We start from the raw sequence: 22681 nt of genomic DNA on the forward strand, positions 1-22681 counted from the left end.
GTTTTTATTCTCTTATTAGTAATATTTTTTGGAGGACAACAACAAATTAAATATTTCTGTAATCAAGATTTTAAGAGTTCATAATACAGAACTCTGGGTCAGAGAAGAGATGATCTCATTTAATTGCACGCATAATATCATTTAATGTTCATATTATCCTTGTGGGGGAGGTACCATGTGTTATTCCCATTTGACACTGAGACAGTTGAGACTTGAGAAAGTGAAGTCAAGCAGGATTCTGAGATTCTGAGGTTACCAATAATGTTGGCAATGAGGTCAGGCAATCTTTGAATTGCTTACCACTGCTGTCTACATCATTTCTAACATGTTAGCACCAATATTCCTTCCCCCAATCCTCTCCTCATGTCACCATAATCAGAGGGGATCTGTGGCTCTTTAAATTTAGGACAATAATATGGAAGAAGAATTCTTAAATCTTTGTTTCAAACTTATTACTCACAAAATCTTAATCAAATTGCCCAACTTTACTCATTCCAGTTTCCTAAGCAGTAAGAAAAACATGAATTTATCTCTATTACTGTTTTTCAGAGAGGTAGAGGAAATAGACATGAACTCTTGGTGTTGTGACAATGAACTCAGCCACTGTGATGTCTTATTTTTCTCAACCTTTGTTTTCTTTCTGTCCCCTGCCGTTTAAATAATGCTTGCTGAAGAGGGAGCCCACAATTAAGAAGACTGAATTAAAAACAGTATAAAATGACAGGACATTTGAGCAAACATACCACATGCCTACCATGCTCTAGTATAAGCTCCGTTGGTAGTTTTCTCTTTAATCCCTTTCTACTGTTAGATGAAATTTGCTAGACTCAATGCCAACACTAGCTCTGACTTCCTCTTAACATGTACTCAGGGTTAAGTCTGTAGTGCTCTAATCCAAAGGAAAATTACTTATTTTAAAAGCAGTAAAAACACCGCATTCCTCTGGCACAGGATGAAGACCAACTCAGCTCTTCAGTCCTAGATCATTATCTATTGTTCTCCAAACAGTAAACCACTCTTTCGCAGGGAGAGGTTGTGGGCTGCAGTCCTGTCTGAATCCTGGGCTCCTCGTGAATAGGAAGTAAAGGACTCTGACCTAGAAAGTGGAGGTAATGTAAAAAATAAGGGGGGTGGTTGAGGGAGCGATAGGATGAAAACAGGCTTTATGTAATTTTACACTCTTATAATCTCCTGCAGGTTCTGAGCAGGGTAAAATGGGGTCTCGGAAATGTGGAGGCTGCCTAAGTGGTCTGCTGATTCCGCTTGCACTTTGGAGTATAATTGTGAATTTACTATTGTATTTCCCAAATGGGCAAACTTCCTATGCATCCAGCAGTAAACTCACCAACTACGTGTGGTATTTTGAAGGAATCTGTTTCTCAGGTATCATGGTAAGTGTGATCTGGGAGACTGGGGATCACAAAAGGGGAAGATTTTACTAAGGATTGTTTTGTTCCTACTAAAAGTTATCAATAATGGTAAAATTGTTCTACTAATCCTGGGTTTGGGATTTGGAAGATGGGTGGAGGTGGGGAGGGGGATAGTCGCTTGAGACTTGAAGAGCAGCGTTGTGTTTTGGTTAGCTGTTCATTTTTGTACCTTTGGCAGGACAGGAAATTGGTCCTATTAAAGTTTGCGAGACTGGCCTATAGAAATATTTGTGTCCTCATGAACTCTGTGTGTCAACTTAAGCCATTTAATCCCTAGTGGCACTGTTCTTTTCCAGAAAGACTTTCTACCTGCACTCACAATTTATCTAGCTTGATACTAAGACAGCACAGAAAAGCAGAGGCTTGAAGATGCACACAAATTTGCATTCAGATCTAAGCTCTGCATTTGTGCCATGAGACCTTGACCAAGTTACTCAATGTCTTGTCTTCATTTGGAAAATGGGGATAATGACATTTAGTTTTCGGGTAGTTGTGGAGATTGCATAAAATCTCATGTATGAAGTGCTCAGTATAGAGACTGACTTGTAGTAGGTAGCCAGTGACTATTGTGATTATAAATACTTATCGAATGATAGGCGGTTTCATCATTAAATAGTGTGACATTATACCCCTAACAATGTAGAGTATTTTTTAAAAACTAAATCAAATTATGCACCGTAAGAACCCACGAGTGTTTTCCTGATGACTCTTCTTTTAAAAAAAATAAATCATGTTGGCAACTCAGAAGAAAAGACACTTTTCCTGGTCATATCAATACTAAAAACAACACATTTTACACTGTAAGCTTACTATGCCACCAATAACTAAAAGAAAATCCATTATAATCTATCTCTACATCTTTGTGGGGCTTTAATTTTTATAATACTTGAATAGTTATGTTGGAAAATAATTTTCATTTTGTTACTATTTTGCATACTAAATTAGTAAACTTTAAAATATTAATACCCATTGCTATTAAAACTACTATATGATAGGTACATAATAAATGGTGCAGTCATTCTATAAATAAATGCAAACTTTTGGATGCATTTGAAATGATATATTAAGATTCATGAGAATGCTCTGTCTTCCAAGTCAGTAATCTTAAATCTGATAATTCATTATGAGGAAATAATCCAAAATAAGGAAAGAGATGTATCCACAGATGTTTGTGGCAGCAGTATTTGTAATAGGACATAGTTAGAAGCATTGTAACATAGAAGTAGCCAAATAAACTGTGATACATTCATTTTATATGGTGATGTAAAGTGTAATGATATAGATCTAACAACAAGGAAAATGAACATTCTGTAAGTGAATAAAAAAGATATAACAAACTTATGAATAAATTATGATTGCAACTATGTAAAATATACACAGATGGGAAAACACTGGGGACACATACATGAAAATAAGTGAGGGTCGCGGAGCTATGGGTAATTTTCCTCCCTTGCTCTTGAGCCCTCTGTATTACAGTTACATTTTACAACAACAAAAAAAGAAAATTTCTCTTTCAACACAGGCCCTGCCTGTGTTTCTCTTTTGGCACAGGACTCCAGGGCCTAGGTCTAGGTATTTCTACCAATATTAAAATGAAGTTGGTTATCTTCTTTCCCTCTATATGTCATTGTAGTAAATGGAAGAGTTGCAAGGCATGATTGGGTTAAAATCTATTAAAATCTGTGATAACTAATGTGTTGAAAGGAGGGTAACATAGGACTCTTTTGTTTATATTCATGTAAAATTTAAAACAGGGAAAGAACCTATTCTCTATATTTTATTGTCTAAGATTTTTTTTGAAAAATATTATTGTTACTACATCAAATCCTTTTAAGAGAAAGGAGAGAAATATAGATAAATAATTAAGTTGATTGATAAATAAAGACTGAAGGAATTTGGAAACTGGAAATGTTGTCCACAAACAGTAAAATAGCAGTGAACTTAGCTTCAATATCCAGTACAGAGTAGTGGGAGTAAAGGATGTGTGGAGAATTTGCCAGAAGCAATACATGCTCCATACCTGCTCCAACCATGAGTTATAAAAAATCAAGAAACTCATGTCTTTCCAGAACAAAAATACAATGCTTTGCGTAAGATGCCAAAAAGAGGGGAAGTAGAATATATTGAATTCTCACAACTTGTTGGCTTGCTACAGACAAAACACTGGAAAATTTGTACCTGAGATGGCTTGGATGCATGGGGGAATTAATTTACTTTACTGCCTTAGCCAGTTTGGCTCAGTAGATAGAGCATCAGCCTGTAGACTGAAAGGTCCCGGGTTCGATTCTGGTCAAGGGCACATGCCTGTGTTTTAGGATCCATCCCCAGTGGGGGGCATGCAGGAGGCAGCCAATCAATTATTCCCTCTCATCATTGATGTTTCTATCTTTCTCTCTCTCCTTTCCTTCTGAAATCAATAAAAATGTATTTTTTAAAAAAGGACTATCTTTTCAGATTCACCATGCATCTCACCTACAATCCCACAGCAATAAACGGAGAGAGGCTTTGCAAACTGCAAATTTGTGAATGGCTTTTCTTTGTCTTTTACAACTGGGTCAATGAGAAATGCAGGTTTGCTGCCAGGTGGTATTCCCAGGTCCATACCATTTACTTCTCTTTAGTTGTTAGCTTTTGGTGACTGATCAACCATAATAATAGCTAACATTTATCAATTACTTACTATGAATTAAGTGCTATTTTCAAAATTGTACATACATTATCTCATAATCTATATATATAAAAGCTCAATGCAGGAGCTGCCCCCTGGTGGTCAGTGAGCTCCCACAGCCAACCTCCTGTGGTCCCTCCCCCTGGTCGGCCTGCCCCAATTGGCCTCTATTGGCTGCGATCACCGGCCAGGCTGAGGGACCCCAACAATGCACGAATTCGTGCACTGGGCCTCTAGTACTCTAATAAAACCATTTATAGGAAGGACTTATGAGTTTACAGTTAGACAGTGGCAGATCTGGGATTTGAACCCAGATCTTCCTGACCTAGACCCTATGCTCTGAATCACTGTGCTCAGATTATGAGCATGAATGTTCACTAGTACCTATTTCTGATCTTTTTTCTCTTCCCTATGGCAGATGCTCATGGTTGCAGTAGCTCTTCTTTTCCTAGAGAGTGACAACAACTGTCAATGCTGCCAGAGTGAAAACTGCAGCAAAAAATACATGGTAAGAGCAACAGTTTTAAGAAGAAGGTTGAGTGGGCTTTAGATTTCTTTCCTCTTACTCAGAAACACAAAACTATTAACATTATGGTACCCTCACCATGATCTTTTTAGTACAGAGCCCAAGAGTTTACTCCAAAAATAATTTTCCTTTTTTTTTACAGTTTTTCTTCACCTTTGTTCTGATGATGTTCTTTCACAAATTCAGAATTTAAAGATACATGAGATCAGAAATAATACTATCTTTTCCTGTCTGGGTTTTTGTATAGTCTTATTTTTTCTTCTTAACAACTTTATTGAGGACTAATTTACATATAATAAGTGGCATCCATTAAAAGAGTACAAATCAAAAAAAATAAAAGAGTACAAATCCATGACTTTTGACAATGAATACACCCATGAAAGTGTAACGAAATTTTTGGACTGGAACCTGTATTCTTTATCCACTGGAGTAGAAGAATGAATCCAAGGACAGAAGATGGTATAGCAAAGGTGGAGATTTATTGAAGAACAAGTACAGACTCCCACCTGGGGGCGCGGGGGGGGGGGGGGGGGGGGGGAGGCGGGGCGGGGGGAAGGTCCCACAGACTTCCTATTTCCATGGTTTATAAAGGCTGCAGTTTCTATGTCCTGATATCCCCTCTGATTGGTCAATATTCCCTTTCGAACTGGTTACTATAGTAACTCCTGAGGCCCTCCTCTCTCATTGTCCTCCTATTCCTTCTGGGCTTTCTTCCTCCTTTATTTTGTAAATACAGATATCTTGGCTACTCCCAGATCCCCTATCTTATATAGATATATCTGTTGTCTCTCCCTTGTGTTATGGAGATGTAACCATGCCTGGCTTCCTTGTGTTATGGAGATGTACCTGTTGCTGCTTCCTTGTCTTATGGAAATGTAACTGCACTTGGCTTCCTTGTGTTATGGAAATGTATCTTCTCCCAGTTTCCTTGTCTTATGGAAATGTAACTGGGCCTGGCTTCTTTGTGTTATGGAAATGTACCTTCTCCCAATCTGTAGCCCTGTGTTTTTTCCATGGACCCCAATTCTAAATATTCCCTAAACCTGCCTATATTCCTCTAAAATTCCTGTTTCTAAAGCACCATCACAATCAAGATATAGAACATTTTCATCACCCTAAAAGAATAATATTTTTATCTGTTTTTTGTCATTATAGATTGATTTATACTTCGTATCAATAGAATCATATAGTATTTGTCTTTTGTATCTGGCTTCTTTCATTCAGCATGATACATCCGTGTTGTTAGGTATAGGCAATGTACATTTCTAAATTGGAACTTTAAAAAAATTAAAATAGAATCAAGAGAGAATAATATGCCCCAATTTTCTAAGCCTGTGCCACATAAACATGAGTTGGGCTGCTATATTTCCACCATTATTCTTATCATCATCATCATTGTCACTGCTCATTCACATTTTCATAGCACTTTATAGTTCTTTTATACTTAGCCAGTGAAATAGATCATTCTTACTCCTATTTTATAGATGAGTCACCTGCGGCTCAAAGAGAGCATGTTGTTTATCAACTAGGAGGAGTTTTCCCAGAGATTTGGTATGCATTCTTTGCAGCAAAGGCTCCACACCATAGCTGCACATTGCAATCATCTAGGCTAGGGGTGGGGAACATCCAGCCCACAGGCCATATAAGGCCCACAAAATCATTTGGTCTGACATTTCCAAGGCATTAGGGGTGAATTAATTAAATGTTTGACCAAATATAACAGGCTAATTTTTAAGTTGAAAATTTTGTATGGCCCTCAAATGATGTTATCAATATCCATATGCCCTTAGCAGAAAAAAGGTTCCCCACGCCTGATCTAGGAGTTTGGAGTTGGAATCTCACCCTCAGAGTCCCTGACTTGGCTGGTCTGAGGTGCAACCAGATTTTAATGTGCAGCCAAGATGCTTCTTTAACTAAAGCCTTTGGAAGATTAAATTAGTTGCTTAATTTAGCACTGTACCCATGGTGAAGAATTGAAAAATTTTAATATTCTTGTGTGTGTGTGTGTGTGTGTGTGTGTGTGTGTGTGTGTGTGTTTTCTTAACTAAGTGACCCATATATCCCTGAGTACCTGCTGGTAGTATATTTGTGGAAAGCTTTCAAAATTGCCTAGGGCCATGGTCAGCAAACTGCGGCTCGCGAGCCACATGCGGTTCTTTGGCCCCTTGAGTGTGGCTCTTCCACAAAAAACTCGGCCTGGGTGAGTCTATTTTGAAGAAGTGGCGTTAGAAGAAGTTTAAGTTTAAAAAATTTGGCTCTCAAAAGAAATTTCAATCATTGTACTGTTGATATTGGCTCTGTTGACTAATGAGTTTGCCAACCACTGGCCTAGGGGAAGCAATGGATTGAGGTAAATTTAAGCTATGAAACTCAAGAAATTTCTAGAAAACAAATTTATATGCCAATAAAAATCAATATGTTAAATTTGCCTAAACTCAGTATTAGCATCTCCAGCACAAATGTATGCTAGAAATAGGCTAGAGTCTAAAAAGGGTCTTAATACCAACACTGATGAGATGACTGCCATCTCAATGGGAAGAACAGGAGGAAGGGAAAGAGGATTCCCTGGATCCCTGCTTGACCCTTTCGAGGTAAGCTCTAGAACAGAAGTACCAACTCACATGTCTCCAGGAGCTGAATATCTTATGGAAGCTAAAGAAGTGAGCCTGGTAGGCATCAGAGCAAACTTGCCATTTAAGGAAGGAAGGGAGCTGCTACTCTAGTCCAGCCAAGTATTATCATGACAAAATTGGGCAATAATTCTGTTTTAAATAAAAAGTAGAAATATGAATTTTTATCTAAAACCTCTCAACTGTAAATGTTGACAATTCATTCTCATTTAAACTAAATGAACACACCTTGCAGGCCAAATTTGAGTCCGTACCAGTTTGTAAATTCTGCAGCTCCAGAATGGAAATTGAAATCATACAAGATTCACTTTTTAGGGGGAAAAGTTGTCATTGACCTTCTTAGGGGTCCCTGGCAGGGTCTGAAAAATTAAATTGATGGAAGACAGATTAACAAGAGAAAAGCATACACAATTTATTACATTTTTTACATATACATGGTAGTTTTCACAGGAGAATAAAGTCCTGAAGAAGTAGCCAGAGCATCAGGCTTTGATACCTTTTAGATAAAGAAACAAATAAACAAAAAATTAGCAAGACAAAAGGGCTTGGGCTAATAAATGGATAAGAAGTAACTGGAAAGACAAGGGTTCCTTTAGTAAGGTTTGATTATATAGATTTCTCAGCCCAAATTCCCTGTCTCTGGTAATACGAATGTCTTCCTTCCTCCAGGCACAGGGAGGACACCTTTCACATGGGAGTTCCATGACCAGTTTCAGGGAAGAAAGGCAGGAGTGAGGGTTTGGTCAGAGTACCTTCCTGCTTTTGCCACTTCCTCATACATCTTTAGCTTAAAATATTCCAGTTTCAAAGATGCCATATTTAAGGGGTAGCATTTCCTGAACCCCATATGAAACTTCCCCCAAGAATTCTCACAGTCCACAAACTGAGTTAGTAGATTGTCCCATAACCCATGGAAGCAAGTATCTCAGTCTGGAGCATTTCTATGGAAAAGCAATGGTTAATGATTAGAACGAATTTAAGTCTAGAGGTCATTTAAAAATATTTCTAGATGTTGGGCTTCAAGCATCTTCAGACGGAATAGGGCAGGCAATGGTAATCTGACAGATTTTCCTGGTTTGTAGTTGAATGTCCCTGGGGATGTTATCAGGTATTTTGGTAAACTTACTGAGTTGCCCATACAACAAGAATGAAGATTGTCTAAACATGAGTCATTATGTTACTGTTGTATTGTCAATCATTGAGCTAGATACAAGACACCTTAACAAGCCAATTAATTAGGAGTCATTTATTGTGTGCAGGTTGAGAGCAAAATACCTCTGTCAAATTCTGAACAAACCCAGGAAGGAGTATTCCCTTTTTATATTCTTCTAGTTCTTTTTGTAAGTTATTTCTGTAGACAGCTTTTAACCTTGAGTATATATCATATCTAACTAACACCTGTCATATATATACAGACAACTTGTAACCTTGAGTACATATCATATCTATACAGACACCTGTAACCTTGGATACACAATGAACAGACACTTGTCATGAGAATATGGGAATTATTATCAGTATCAGCATATCAGCCCCTTTAGATGGCTAGCTTGCAAGGTCAGACAGTTAAGTTTATCTTTTCTATTATTCAAGCTAAAAAACAAAGTTGTTTTGTTTTTTTTTACAGAATAAAAGACCGTCTAAAAATAACATAATTGACTTACAGAACAAGGGACTATCTAAAAATAGCAGAGAATTTCAAACAGCAGTTTCAAACAGTTTTTCCAAAGGAGGGAGCACCATGCTTCAGTACTTTCTCTGAAGTTTATATCAACCTGTCCAACTCTAGCTTGTAGGGCTTTGGAAAAGGCAGTTTTAGTTCTCAATGATTCCAAGTCAGCGGGTGGGAGAAAATTGGGAACATTAATTTGAGGAGTTGTAGCCAGATATTGGAGACTCCAGTCCAGTTTACAGGTAGATAACCAAACCTCCAAAAAAGTGAGCAGAACCAGTATCGGATCTCCTCAAGGGTGTGTTATAGTTTCCTGCTGAAATATTCTTTATAATCACCCCCATTTCTATCAAGATAATAAAAGTAAGTCTAATTTCTTTGCAAAATAAGTCTAGTCTTACTAAACGTGGCCCAGTTATTCATATAGGAGCAGCAAGAATAGTGATGATCATATAAGCTCTTTTGAAGTTTGCTTTGTTGGAATTTTTCATTACTGAGTTAGACTTTAAAAGCCTCTCAAGGCTAAGAAACCAAGCCAAGGACTTGCCACTAGACTTTGCCTGCAATACCTATAGATTTAGGTTAATTTCTTTCTTCTTGGAGTCTCCAAAATATCCTGAGTTTCCTGGGCCCATCAGAAGTGACCTTCCTTACTCACCTGCTAAGGCTGCTGGGAACCCTGTAATGTAAGCAAGGTACCAGATTAGTTTTGCCAAGGGCTTCATTTGGCTCCATAAAATCAACCTTAGTTTCTTAAAGCTGTCTTGTAATATTTTATTCTATACACATTCTTAAATATGACATTCTAGTCAAAGCGTTGTTAATATATGCAATGTTTCCAATTGTCTCCCTTATAAGGAAAACAGACTCTTTATTTAAAAAGTGTGTTTTTATTGATTTCAGAGAGAGGAACAGAAACGGAGAGATAGAGAGAAACATCAATGATGAGAATCATCAATCAGCTGCCTCTTGCATGTGCCCTGACCAGGAATCAGACCATGACTGCCTGTTTCATGGGTCGACACTCAGCCACTGAGCCACACCAGCTGGGCAGAACAGACTTATTGAACTTCTGCAAATAGCTATATTGCCATGAAAATAAGAAAAATAACTAAGAATTTTCTAATTCTGGAGGAATAGAGTAGGGAGAAAAGTAATTGTTTTATCTTTGTTCACAAAGGTATACTTTACCAAATTGCTGTCTTAGATAGCTTAAGAGAAAAAAGAAAAAAGTTTCCTTAAACCTGGAAAACAAAATATTTAGAATCCAGCAATTTTTTAAAGTCATGAAAATGAATTATCCTCATCATTTTATTCAGTACTATATAATTAATTTTTGTACTACTTGATCTTGTGTTACCACTTTTATGAATGCTCAGTTTCTCCATTAGAGTTTTAGCAATTTTTAGCCAGTTCAGAGGTATATACTTCTTAGAGTTGTTTCAATGAATCTCTTTGAAGACAAGCACTTTTGCAAAAGCATCAGAACAAATGAATAGCTGTCTATAAATGGCAAAAGACTTAAAAGTGGCCAAATTAAAGATTTGATTAGTTTATTATAATGTAATTGACACAGAATTCTGATTATTTTTGTGACATAGAATATTTTAAGTTAATAATTGGAATTAGCACATATATTGTGATTATCAGAGATACTAGAGGCCCGGTGCACAAAATTCATGCACTGGGGGAGGGGTGTCCCTCAGCCCAGCCTGCACTCTCTCCAAACTGGGACCCCTTGGGTGGGGATTGGGCCTAAACCAGCAGTCGGACATCCCTTTCACAATCTGGGACTGCTGGCTCCTAACCACTCACCTGCCTGCCTGCCTGATTGCCCCTAACCGCTTCTGCCTGCCAACCAGATCACCCCCTAACAACTCTGCTGGCCTGATTGACGGCTAGCTGCTCCCATGCCGGCCTGATCGCCCCCAACTGCCCTCTCCTGCTGGCCCAATCGCCCACAACTGCCTAACCCTGCCAGAATGGACCTTCCAACTGCCCTCCCCTGCAGTCCTGGTCCCCCCAACTGCCCTCCACTGCCAGCCTGATTGCCCACAACTGTCCTTCCCTGCCTGCCATCTTGTGACAATGTGGTGGTGGCCATCTTGTGACGATGTCGGGGAAGCCATCTTGTGACAACATGGGGGCATCCATCTTGAAATGACATGAGAGCGCAAGGGTGCAAGAGCCACCTAGGCTTTTATTAGTATAGATTGCCCTAGCTGCTTTAGTGGGTAGAGAATCAGCCTGTGGACTGAAAGGTCCTAGGTTCAATTCTAGTCAAGGGCATATGCCCAGGTTGCAGGCTCAATCCCCAGGAGGGGGTGTACAGGAGGCAGTCATTCAATGATTCACTCTCATCATTGATGTTTCTCTCTCTCCCTCTCACTTCCTCTCTGAAATCAATAAAGATATATTTTAAAAAAAGAATTATCACAGATATTATCAGTCCTATTTTACTTCAAGACAAAATTACTCTCCTTTTCACCTAAAAAAACACATTTCCAGCCCAGTTGCTGTGGCTCAGTGGTTGAGCATTGACCCATGAACCAGAAGGTCATGGTTCAATTCCCAGTCAAGGCACAAGCAAGAGGCAGCTGATGGATGATTCTCTCTCTTCCTGTCTCTGAAATCAATAAAAAACACTTTTAAAAAAATTTCCAGAAAACCAAGATGGCTGCATAGGTAAACACCTACACTGCTGCCTCACACAACAATATCAAAACTACAACTAAAAGACAAAACGGACACCATCCAGAACCACAGGAAAGCTGGCTGAGTGGAAATTCTACAACTAGAAGGAAAGAGGAAAGCACATTGAGACTCAGAGGAGCTGCAAAAGGCTGAGGTACAGAGACGCACGCATGGAGTGGACGGGCGGCTGAGTGCACGGGTGGCTGAGTGCGCAGATGGCTTTCTAAAGTGGGAGGGAGACAGAAGCTCCCGACTGCACTGAACTCCAGTCCCGGGAGAGACTCTGGGAACCCAAACTCATTCAGGGGGAATCTGGACTGTTAGGAAAAGAGAAAGCACACTGAGACTCAGGGGAGCTGCAGAAGGCAGAGGTCCAGAGGCGCGCACGCAGGGAGGATTGACTGCTGAGTGCATGGGCAGCTGAGTGTGTGGCTGGCTTTCTCAAGCGGGAGGGAGATGGAAGCTCCCAACTGCACTGAACTCCAGTTCTGGGTGAGTTTCTGGGAACCCAAACTCATTCAGGGAGAAACTGGACTGTTTGGCAGTGGGCAAAACTCGAAGGCGGCTTTCTCTCAGGGGTGCTTGCAGTGATTACCGAGGGACACTGAGACCCAGGGCCCTCATAGGGCAGGGCTGATGGGAAGCCAAGGCTGTCTGCTCTGCCCTGAGACTCCGCCCCATCCAAGCTGAGCACAGAGGCTTTTTGCAAGTCTTCTCCCATAAGGGTGTCTCCAACTCCGAAGTTCTCCCAGCATAGACACAGCTGATCCTCACAGCCAATTGGCCTGGAGGTCAATTCCTCCCAGTGATACCAACAACAATCAAGACTTAAATACAACAAGGCTGTGCACACAGTCCACAAAGGGGTGCACCAAAAGTGTCCACCTCAGGTAACTGGGGGAGGTTGAGCCACTGGGCCATATAGGAAACCTAGCACACAAAGCCACTCTACCAACTCAGGGAAGCAGCAAAAATGCAGACACAAAGAAACAGATCACAAATGAAAGAAATGGAGGAAAGCAAACGACTGGATATAGAGTTCAAAACCACGGTTATAAGGTTTTTCAAGAATTTCCTAGAAAAGGCCAATAAATTTAGCCAGGCCCTCGAGGATATGAAAAAGGAACAACGAGAAATTAAACATACACTGACTGAAATAAAAAATATTATACAGAGACCTAACAGTAGACTACAAGACCGCAAGAATCAACTCAAAGATTTGAAATACAAAGAAGCAAAAAACACTCAACCAGAAAAGCAAAAAGTAAAAAGAATAAAAAAATTTGAAGATAGTGTAAGGAGCCTCTGGGACAACTTCAAGTGTACCAACATCAGAATTATGGGGATGCCAGAAGAAGAGAGAGAGCAAGATATTGAAAACCTATTTGAAGAAATAATGACAGAAAACTTCCCTCACCTGATGAAAGAAATAGACTTACAAGTCCAGGAAGTGCAGAAAACCCCAAACAAAAGGAATCCAAAGAGGACCACACCAAGACACATAATAATTAAAATGCCAAGAGCAAAAGACAAAAAGAGAATATTAAAAGCAGCAAGAGAAAAACAGTTAATTACCTACAAGGGAGCACCCATACGATTGTCAGCTGATTTCTCAACAGAAACTATGCAGGCCAGACGGGAGTGGCAAGAAATATTCAAAGTGATGAATAGCAAGAACCTACAACCAAGATTACTCTACCCAGCAAAGCTATCATTCAGAATTGAAGGTCAGATAAAAAGCTTCACAGATAAGAAAAAGCTAAAGGAGTTCATCACCACCAAACCAGTATTGTATGAAATGCTGAAAGGTATGCTTTAAGAAGAGGAAGAAGAAGAAAAAGGTAAAGATAAGAATTATGAACAACAAATACATATCTATCAACAAGTGAATCTAAAAATCAAGTGATAAAAAATCTGATGAACAGAATAAACTGGTGGATAGAAAGAGAGTGGACTGACAATTCTCAGGGGAAAAGGGGTGTGGGGGGTGTGGGAAGAGACTGGACAAAAATCGTACACCTATGGATGAGGACAGTGTGGGGGAGGTAAGGGCAGAGGGTGGGGTGGAACCAGGTGGAGGGAAGCTATGAGGGGAAAAAAGAGGAACAATTGTAATAATCTGAACAATAAAGATTTATTATTTTTTTTAAAAATTCCATACCTCATATCCTTTTGTACCAAAAACAGATCCTAATTGTTTTGCCTACAAAGTTGTTCCCGTATTATTCTACTAGAGGCCCAATGCATAAAGATTTGTGCAAGAATGGGCTTTCCTTCCCCTGGCTGCCAGCACCACCTTTCCTCTGGCCAGAGTCACCTTTCCGCCTTCCCACGCTGCCCACAGGCCCAGAACGGCCAGAGAGCTGCAGAATGCCCCGGCCGCTTGGTGATTGCATATGCAAATTAACCTGTCATCTTTGTTGGGTTAATTTGCATACTCATTTCTGATTGGCTAGTGGGCGTCATGATGGTACAGCCAATTTGCATCTTACTCTTTTATTCGTGTAGATTAGCTTTAATTATATATGTTAATTAGAATTTTAAGCCTCAGAATCCTTAATTTCTAGTGAAAACTAGAGAATAAGCAGTTATCAACTGTTTTTATAAATATACATTTTACCATTTCTAGAAGTATACGCTTTCTCAGAGGATAGTTTTCAAAATGGCACAGGACATGTTATTAATAATTCTTCTGTAATAGGAAGACAAAAGTGAATAAACTTATGTTCAGTAATTAATGTTTCACTATTTTATCTAATTTTGAAATGATCTAGATACTCAATGAATTATCATCATTTAATTGAATTGTAAAACATTAAGGTTTCTAGTTACCAAATATTTTGGAACCTATTTAAATAGACATATTTTATAAAACATATTTTGTTGAAAAGCTCATTTATTATATACTTTTATCTTACATTTATTAATTCACTCACTCATAACAATTGTGTTTAAATTACTAATGAAAATTTAATGAGACATTAAACAAGATTAGCCTCATCATTCGTCATTTCTCTTTTTGACAAATTTTTAACATATAGTCAATCAAATATATATATGTAAATAGGCATATACCTATATATTAAGAAGCCTCAAACATCATAGAGACAATGCAACTAAAAACTTTAATGTATAATTTTTCTCTTTTTCATACTACCATATTCAACATGCATAAGCAGTTTATGTTTATGTATTTTTTGGTTTTAGATTGAATTTATAGTTTTATACTCTTAAATATCTAATAGAGATAACAAAACTTTGACTAGTAAACTAAGTAGAAAAAATTATATGTTGTATCACAGATCAGCCAGCTGGACAAGACACCTAATGAGCCAATTAGTTAGGAGTCATTTTTATTGCGCGCAGGCTCAGAGCAGTTTACCTCTGTCAATTTCTGAACAAACACAGGAGGGAGTATTTCCTTTTTATATCCTTCTAGTTCTTTGTGTAAGACAGCTTGTAACCTTGAATACATATCATATCTAATCAAACACTTGTCATATCTATACAGACAACTTGTAACTTTGAGTACCATATAATATCTATACAGACACCTGTAACCTTGAGTATATCATATCTATACAGACACCTGTAACCTTGAGTATATCATATCTATACAGACACCTGGCATCAATATCAGGGTATCAGTTAGATGACTAGCTTGCAAGGTCAGACAATTAAGTTTATCTTTTCTATTCAAGCAAAAAAAAAACCACACAAAGTTATTTTACAGTCTAAAAATAACAGAGTTGACCTACAGAATAAGAGACTGTCTAAGAATAACAGAGTAGTTCAAACAGCAGTTTTTCCAAAGGAGGGACCACTATACTTCAATGTCTGCATTATATTAATGCTGACGACTCTGAAGTTATGCCTATGTTTTTTCTTAAAACCAGCTGTTTACCAAAGAATATTCCAAACTACATGAACTTAAAAAACAAATCTTTGGGTACATTCTATATTTCTGAGAATTTTAGGATTACTTAATTTATCTGTAAGTTCATTTATATCCAAACCAATTTGAATAAAATTCCTTTGAAAGATTTTATAAGTTAATTTGATAGTACTACACAAAGGTAGAAAAATATCACATATCCATAACATACTGTTAAAAGATACACTTAGGTCTTTAAAACTTTTAAAGAGTTTGAATAAAAATCTATTTGAATTAGGCATTGCCAAACAGGTAGTTACACTCAACAGACAGGAGTTCAGGGAAAGACTTTTAAAAAAAAGGGGGCAGAAGCAAATAAGGACATTAATGGTTGGCTATAGCTTAAAACCTAGTTGGCTGTTTGTGATTGGTTGCTCTATAATTTCACAATCCTGAGGCATTTACAGGCTTAAATTTGGTTTGCTTGCATAGGATCTATGCCATTAAAGCCCCCTAGCCTTATGGCCTTCCATTTAATTAATTTAATAACACATATACACATATATCAATATAAATAAGCATATAGACAGACACACAGAATTTATAGCTTTTTAAAAAATTTTAGTCAAGTACATTAATACAAACCTCCCTAGTATAAAAGAACAGATGGAGCAAGTTAAGGTTATCTGCTCAGATGGCTAAAGCATTTTACTAATATTTATGAAGAAGACTTAAAATTTGCATCTGCTCTTGAAAGCAATCTTATGGAGGCTGTGGACTAGATTTTGGGTAAGGGAACTTTCATAACAGTTTGGGGTTTTGTAAGCCTCTTTTCCCTTCTTTTTCCCTTCAATCTCAGGTGGTGTGGGTAGTATCTGAGTGATCTCTTGGGATGTTTACATTTCAAAGACATGGTAAGATTTACCTCTCCTAGAGACACAAGAAGAATGTAGGTCTCTTCCTAGAAGGAGATTTGGGGCATATTTATCTATTATGGTGATTATTATTTCAATTTTTCTCTTTTTCTTAAGTGCAGAACAGTTCTGTTTCCAATGTCCTGATCTGTTATATCTGCAAGAATTTGGAGATAAGTAGGGGATATTTGGGTATTGATAAATGAAGGAGGACTTTGAATTGCTATTCAAAGAGCCTTTATAATTCAAGGATGGTTTTATTTTTTTTAAATTCCTCACCCTGAATGATATAAAGGACTGACACCCCTTCCCTGCCCCCCCCCCCCCACCCAACTACATTAGCTTCAATTTGCTTCTTATATCTTTCAACTAAGATAGAAGTAAAAAATTTCTATAATCTAGATTTAGAGCTGTGTGTCTCTGGAATGCTTTAATGTCACACCACAAAGCCTTCAGCATATTTGCTTTTCCTTTGAGTACATAGCTTCATTTCAGTTTAGGACAGAGCCCTTAAAAGAAGTTCTATCAGGCTCTGAATTTGGCCAACTTCTGGTCATAGAGCTCTTTTTAAAAAAAAATTGTTGCAAATATTTATATCAAAGTTTTACTTTGATATAAATATTTGTGACTTTAAACTAAAACCAGTACTTAGCTGTGAATTCAAGAGTCATCCCCAAAGAAGGTAAAAAGATGGAGCCCTCCTAAGATGCAGAACTGGTCTCAAAGATAACCAAAAAAAAGACTTTCCTAAGAGCTGGCAATAGTCAATAGGACACTAGTCACAAATGGGGTGCAACCCACATTTATGTACACCATTATTTGAGGGCCCTCAGTCTAACAATTGGTTGTCTGAGTCACTTGCATGCCCCAATAGACAGAAAGGCAAGCCAGATTCTCAGGACACAAAACAAGAGAGAAACAGGAAAGCAATAGTTATCCCTGGAAGGGAAAGTATCAATAACTATTGGGCACCACAAAATCAAATTTTTTTTCAATTGCCAATGATTTTTTCCCCATTTTAAAATATAGTTTTTACTGTTGACTAGAGGCCTAGTGCATGAATTTATGCATCAGTCGGGTCCCTCGGCCTGGTCTGAGGGGATCAGGCTGAAACCAGCTCTCTGATATCCCCTGAGGGGTCCCAGATTGTGAGAGGGTACAGGCCAGGCTGAGAGAACCCACCAGTGCACGATCAGGGCCAGGAAGGAACTGAGGAGGGCTCCAGGGCATATCCGGCCTGTCTCGCCCAGTCCCTATCAGCCGAATCCCAGCAGCAAGCTAACCTACCAGTCGGAGCGTCTGCCCCCTGGTGGTCAGTGCACATCATAGTGACTGGTCGAACGGTCAAATAGTCAGACACTTAGCATATTAAGCCTTTATTATATAGGATAGTATTACAGATGTCTCCCATTTTACCCCACTTCCCCCCCCCCCACCTCCTGCCAGCTCCTACTCCCCTCCAGGTCTTCACAACCCTATTGCCCATGGCCATGGGCTATGCATATACTAGTAAGTATATAAGTTCTTTGGTTTATCTATTCTGTCCCCCCAACCCGACATCAAGGTATATCACTCTGTTCCATGCCTCTCTGCTTCAGGTCTTATTTTGTTGGTCAATTCATTTTGTTAATTAGATTCCACAAATAAGTGAGATCATGTGATATTTGTCTTTATTGGTTTGGCTTATTTCACTTAGCATAATATTTTCCAGGTCCATCCATGCTCTCCCAAAGGGTGAGAGATCCTTCTTTTTTATACCTGTGTAATATTCCATAGTGTAAATGTCCCACACCTTCTTTATCCATTAATCTACTCCTTGGCACTTGGGTTATTTCCAAATCTTAGCTATCTATATATATAAAAAGCCAGCAACTGGAAGAGAGAAGAAGGAAGAGAGCAGTTGGCCCACAGACAACTACACAGACTGGAATGACCAGCAGCCACTCCCTCCCTCAGTAGCCCTGCAGGTTCAATCTCCAGAGAATGGCCAAGGCACCAATGGACCAGTGCTGCTGGCAGGATTCCTACAGCACTGCCAGCCTCCTGGAACTCCGCCTCGGGCACCTCAGCCACTTTCCCTCCTTAGAAGCTCTGTAAGGAGCTGGGACTGCTCTCCCCTGCTTCCTCCAGGTCACGCACGCTGGCCCCCCTGCCTGCCCCGCTCCAGATGAAGTGTGATCACTGCACACATGGAAGGAATGTAGTAAAAAAAACAAACACCAATGACCAAGAGAATGCCACAGTTAACGTCCAAAGTCCAGCTCAGGAAAATGGAGAGAAGGGAGAATTCCATAAGTTGGCCAATGCCAAGATATATCTGAGTGACTGCCTGGTGACAGTTGTGTGACCGCAAAGGAGGCAGTCCAAGTTTCTCATCAGAATGCCAAGGACTTCTTCCGTGTTCTGAACCTTAATAAGAAATATGATACCTCACAGCACAAGGTGCTGGCAGTGTCCGTGTCTCTGCCTTGTTTTGCTGCTAAATTCAGCCTCAGTGTCACTGTTGCATCCAGAAGACTCTGCAGCTTCCTCAAAAGCCTTGGGGCGCACTGTCTTTGACGTGAAGATAGCCATGGACTTCAGCATCCTGGAGAGTCAGAAGGAATTTGTGCGTTGGTACTGCCAGCACCGTGAAAAAGAGCCCCGGCTACCCATGCTGACCTCCACCTGCCCCAGCTGGGTCCATATGCGGAGCACGTGCTGGGTCACCCCATCTCGCCTCACCTCTGCACGGCCAAGTCTCCCCAGCAGATCATGGGCAATCTGGTGCAGGATTACTTTGTCAGACGGCAGAACCTGTCCTCAGACAAGCTTTTCTACATCATTGTGGCCCCATGTTATGACAAGAAACTGGAGGCCCTTTGAGAAAGGGCCCACAGCTTTACATAGTTCCCACAGCTTTGCATAGTTCCCAGGGTGTTGACTGCATGTTAACCTCAGGTGAAATTGTCCAGATAATGGAGCAAAGTGGCCTTGCCATGAATGACACTGCCATGGACACTCTGGAGACATGAAGGAGGAGGAGGTGAGGCTCCACGAGGGTGCCAACTCCGACGGGGACCTGGCACACATCCTCAGGCACATGGCCAAGGAGCTGTTCAACAAGGACGTGGGGGGTGCTCACCTACCGCACCCTGAGGAACAAAGACTTCCAGGAGGTCACCCTTGAAAGAGATGAAGAGGTTCTGCTACACTTTGCAGCTGCTTATGGCTTTCGGAACATCCAGAATGTGGTCCTGAAGCTGAAGAGGGGCAAGTTCCCCTGCCACTTTGTGGAGGGGGATGCCTAAGCGGCAGGGGCCAGGCCCAGGCAGAGGACGGGCGTGTGGACAGGGACAGGGTGCTGCTAGATGGAAGGCATCTGAGCCGCCATCCTGGTGTGGCCCCGGAGACCAGGGCCTATGTGCAGGAGCTTTACCAGGAGTGACTGGAGAGGGGCGGGGGGTGTAACTCCCCCTGGGCCCAGGTGGCCCTGCACACTGCCTAGCAGCCTGGACATCAAGTGGTAAAGGTCCAACAGACGCCCGGCCTGCAGGCTGCCTGAGGAGGGGTGTCAGATGCATGAAGGAAAGATTTAGTGTCTCTGTCAGCCCTTTGGTTTTCAAAATTTCTTGCTCCCAATCTGTTGGCTACCTCCCTCTGAGGGGCACTGTCTTCATCACATGGGTACAACTGGAATTTTGTATCTTAAAAGGATTGCCCAATGTACATATGCTTTTATCCTATGATGAAAAAAAACCCAAAGAACAAAAATGGAGACAGACTACAGTCCTTTAGACTTAAAAAAACAAACAAACCCAGAAGTGTCCTGCGAAGAGCTGGGACTTGGTTCTGTCCACGCACTTCAGAGAGATTGGATGAGGAAATGGCCCAGTTTGGCCTTGACTTTACCCACTTATGTTACTCTTGAAGGTGTCTTTGCCACAATGTGAATAAACTGCCACCTTTTGGAATCGGGGCTCATAGGAAAGTCTGCATTCCCAACTTTTCTTGAAACAAATCTATGTTCTGCAGCTGTGGCCACTGTCCTGAGACTAGGTCTTGTCGCTGGGAGTCAGGGGGCACTGGAGTGGAGGCTCCCTCCCCCCGTGCCCTTTCACATTCAGGGATTGAGCTGAACTCACTTTGGGGGAGGCCTGGCAAGGGTGACAGGTGTCACAGATGGAAGGATGGAGAATGGAGAGGCAGATACGCTGCTCGGTCCCTCCCTGGGTGGGGTCAGGCAGATGAAGGCTGGCCAGCCCGCCCCACAATTGGGTGAGATAGCGTCCTCCGTGTCCACCTCTCACCCTGTGGGCCCGGCCACGCCCCTCAGCTCTGGGCAGCCTTCTGTGTTTCATGACAGCGTGCTCTGCCCTCACATGCTGCTCACCCTAAGTGAGAAGGAAGAGAGCAGTTGGCCCACAGACAACTACACAGAAAGATACGCAGCCACCACAGAGCCCAGCACCCCATGCCGTCCTATGAAGTGAGGCCTGTGACCGGCCTGGTGCTGGTCTCTAGAGCACTTGGATTTTGTTACCATGTGGGTGACATTCTTCTTGAACCCCTCAGCCTGTTAGATTTCCCTCATTCATGTGTTATTGCACCTGTGCACCCATCTGGGTTGATAACTGGGACATTGTGTGAAATTACCTTTTTCTGCTTTCAATCTATAAACAGTGGGGATTCATCCTCTGTGGTAACATAGATCCATTTCTGATTATGGAATAAACAGTTGAAGTGTCAAAAACAAACAAACAAACAAAAAACGCAGCCGCCAGGTGGCTCTCAACAACTGGCGGGAACGATGGGGACAGATCCGGACGGCTGGCAAGGGCGAACCACTGCCCACCGGGAGGGCCGATAGTGTCCTGCCTCCCCACCCCCCCTGGGGACCCCACCCATTCACGAATTCATGCACTGGGCCACTAGTTGTAAATAATGCTGCTATGAACATAGGTGTCCATATATCCTTTTTTATTGGTGTTTTGGGATTTTTTAGGATATATTCTCAGATATGGGATCATTGGGTCAAAAGTAAGTTCCATTTTTTATTTTTTGAAGGAACTCCATACTGTTTTCCATAGTGGCTGCACCAATCTGCATTTCCACCAGCAGAGAACTACTGTTCCCTTTTCTCCACATCCTTAATAGCACTTGTTGTTTGTTGATTTTAAAAATATTTTTTATTGTTTAAAGTATTACAAATAGTAGTACGTATGTCTCTCTCTCTTTTTTTTTTTTTTCCAATTGACCTTCCCCCAGCCTCCCCTACCCCCTGGCACATGCCCTCACCCCCCTCCCAGTGTCTTGTATTCATTGGTTATGCTTATATGCATGCATACAAGTCCTTCAGTTGATCTCTTACCTCCTCCCGTCCCAACCCTCCCCAGCCTTTCTGCTGTAGTTTGACAGCTTGTTTGATGCTTCTCTGCCTCTGTATCTATTTTTGTTCATCAGGTTATAATGTTTTTTATTATCCATAAATGAGTGAGATCATGTGGTATTTTTCTTTCACTGACTGGCTTATTTCACTTAGCATAATGCTCTCCAGTTCCATCCATGCTGTTGCAAATGGTAAGAGTTCCTTCTTTTTTACAGCGGCGTAGTATTCCATTGTGTAGATCCACCACAGTTGTCTAATCCATTCATCTGCTGATGGGCACTTAGGCTGTTTCCAAATCTTAGCTATTGTAAATTGTGCTGCTATAAACATAGGGGTGCATATATCCTTTTTGATTGGTGTTTCTGTTTTCTTGGGCTATATTCCTAGAAGTGGTATTATTGGGTCAAATGGGAGTTCCATTTTTAGTTTTTTGAGGAAATGCCATACTGTTCTCCACAGTGGCTGCACCAGTCTGCATTCCCACCAGCAGTGCAGGAGGGTTCCTTTTTTTTCGCATCCTCGCCAGCACTTGTCGTTTGTTGATTTGTTGATGATAGCCATTCTGACAGGTGTGAGGTGGTACCTCATTGTTGTTTTAATTTGCATCTCTTGGATGATTAGTGACTTTGAACATGTTTTCATATGTCTCTTGGCTTTCTGAATGTTTGTTGATTTTTTTTTATGATAGCCATTCTGACAGGTGTGAGGGGATATCTCATTGTGGTTTTACTTTGTATTTCTCTGATGATTAATGATTTTTAACATTTTTTCATATGTCTCTTGGCCATTTGTATGTCATCTTTGGAGAAATTTCTATTCAGGTCTTCTGCCCATAGTTTAGTTGGATTTGTTTGTGTTCTTTTTGTTGAGTTGTATGAGTACTTTATATGTTTTATATATTAACC

The 22681-nt window shown here is 40.5% G+C and overlaps 1 protein-coding gene across 2 annotated transcripts in view; it reads left to right on the forward strand.

Moving 5' to 3' along the window:
- The first annotated feature begins 971 nt into the window (after positions 1–971).
- TM4SF18 (transmembrane 4 L six family member 18) overlaps positions 972–22681 on the forward strand; it is a 36201-nt gene continuing 14491 nt past the window's right edge. Inside the window, exons 1-3 of one of the 2 annotated variants that reach the window (XM_079764217.1) lie at positions 972–1109; positions 1198–1391; positions 4517–4606. In XM_079764217.1, the coding sequence (XP_079620343.1) occupies positions 1215–1391; positions 4517–4606 (267 nt within the window). In that variant the 5' untranslated portion in view covers positions 972–1109; positions 1198–1214. The remainder of the gene's footprint in view (positions 1110–1197; positions 1392–4516; positions 4607–22681) is intronic. The other variant, XM_079764218.1, reaches the window with a different exon arrangement.

This window comes from Cnephaeus nilssonii (genome assembly GCF_951640355.1).
Source record: "Cnephaeus nilssonii genome assembly, chromosome: 3".
NCBI lineage: Eukaryota > Metazoa > Chordata > Mammalia > Chiroptera > Vespertilionidae > Cnephaeus > Cnephaeus nilssonii.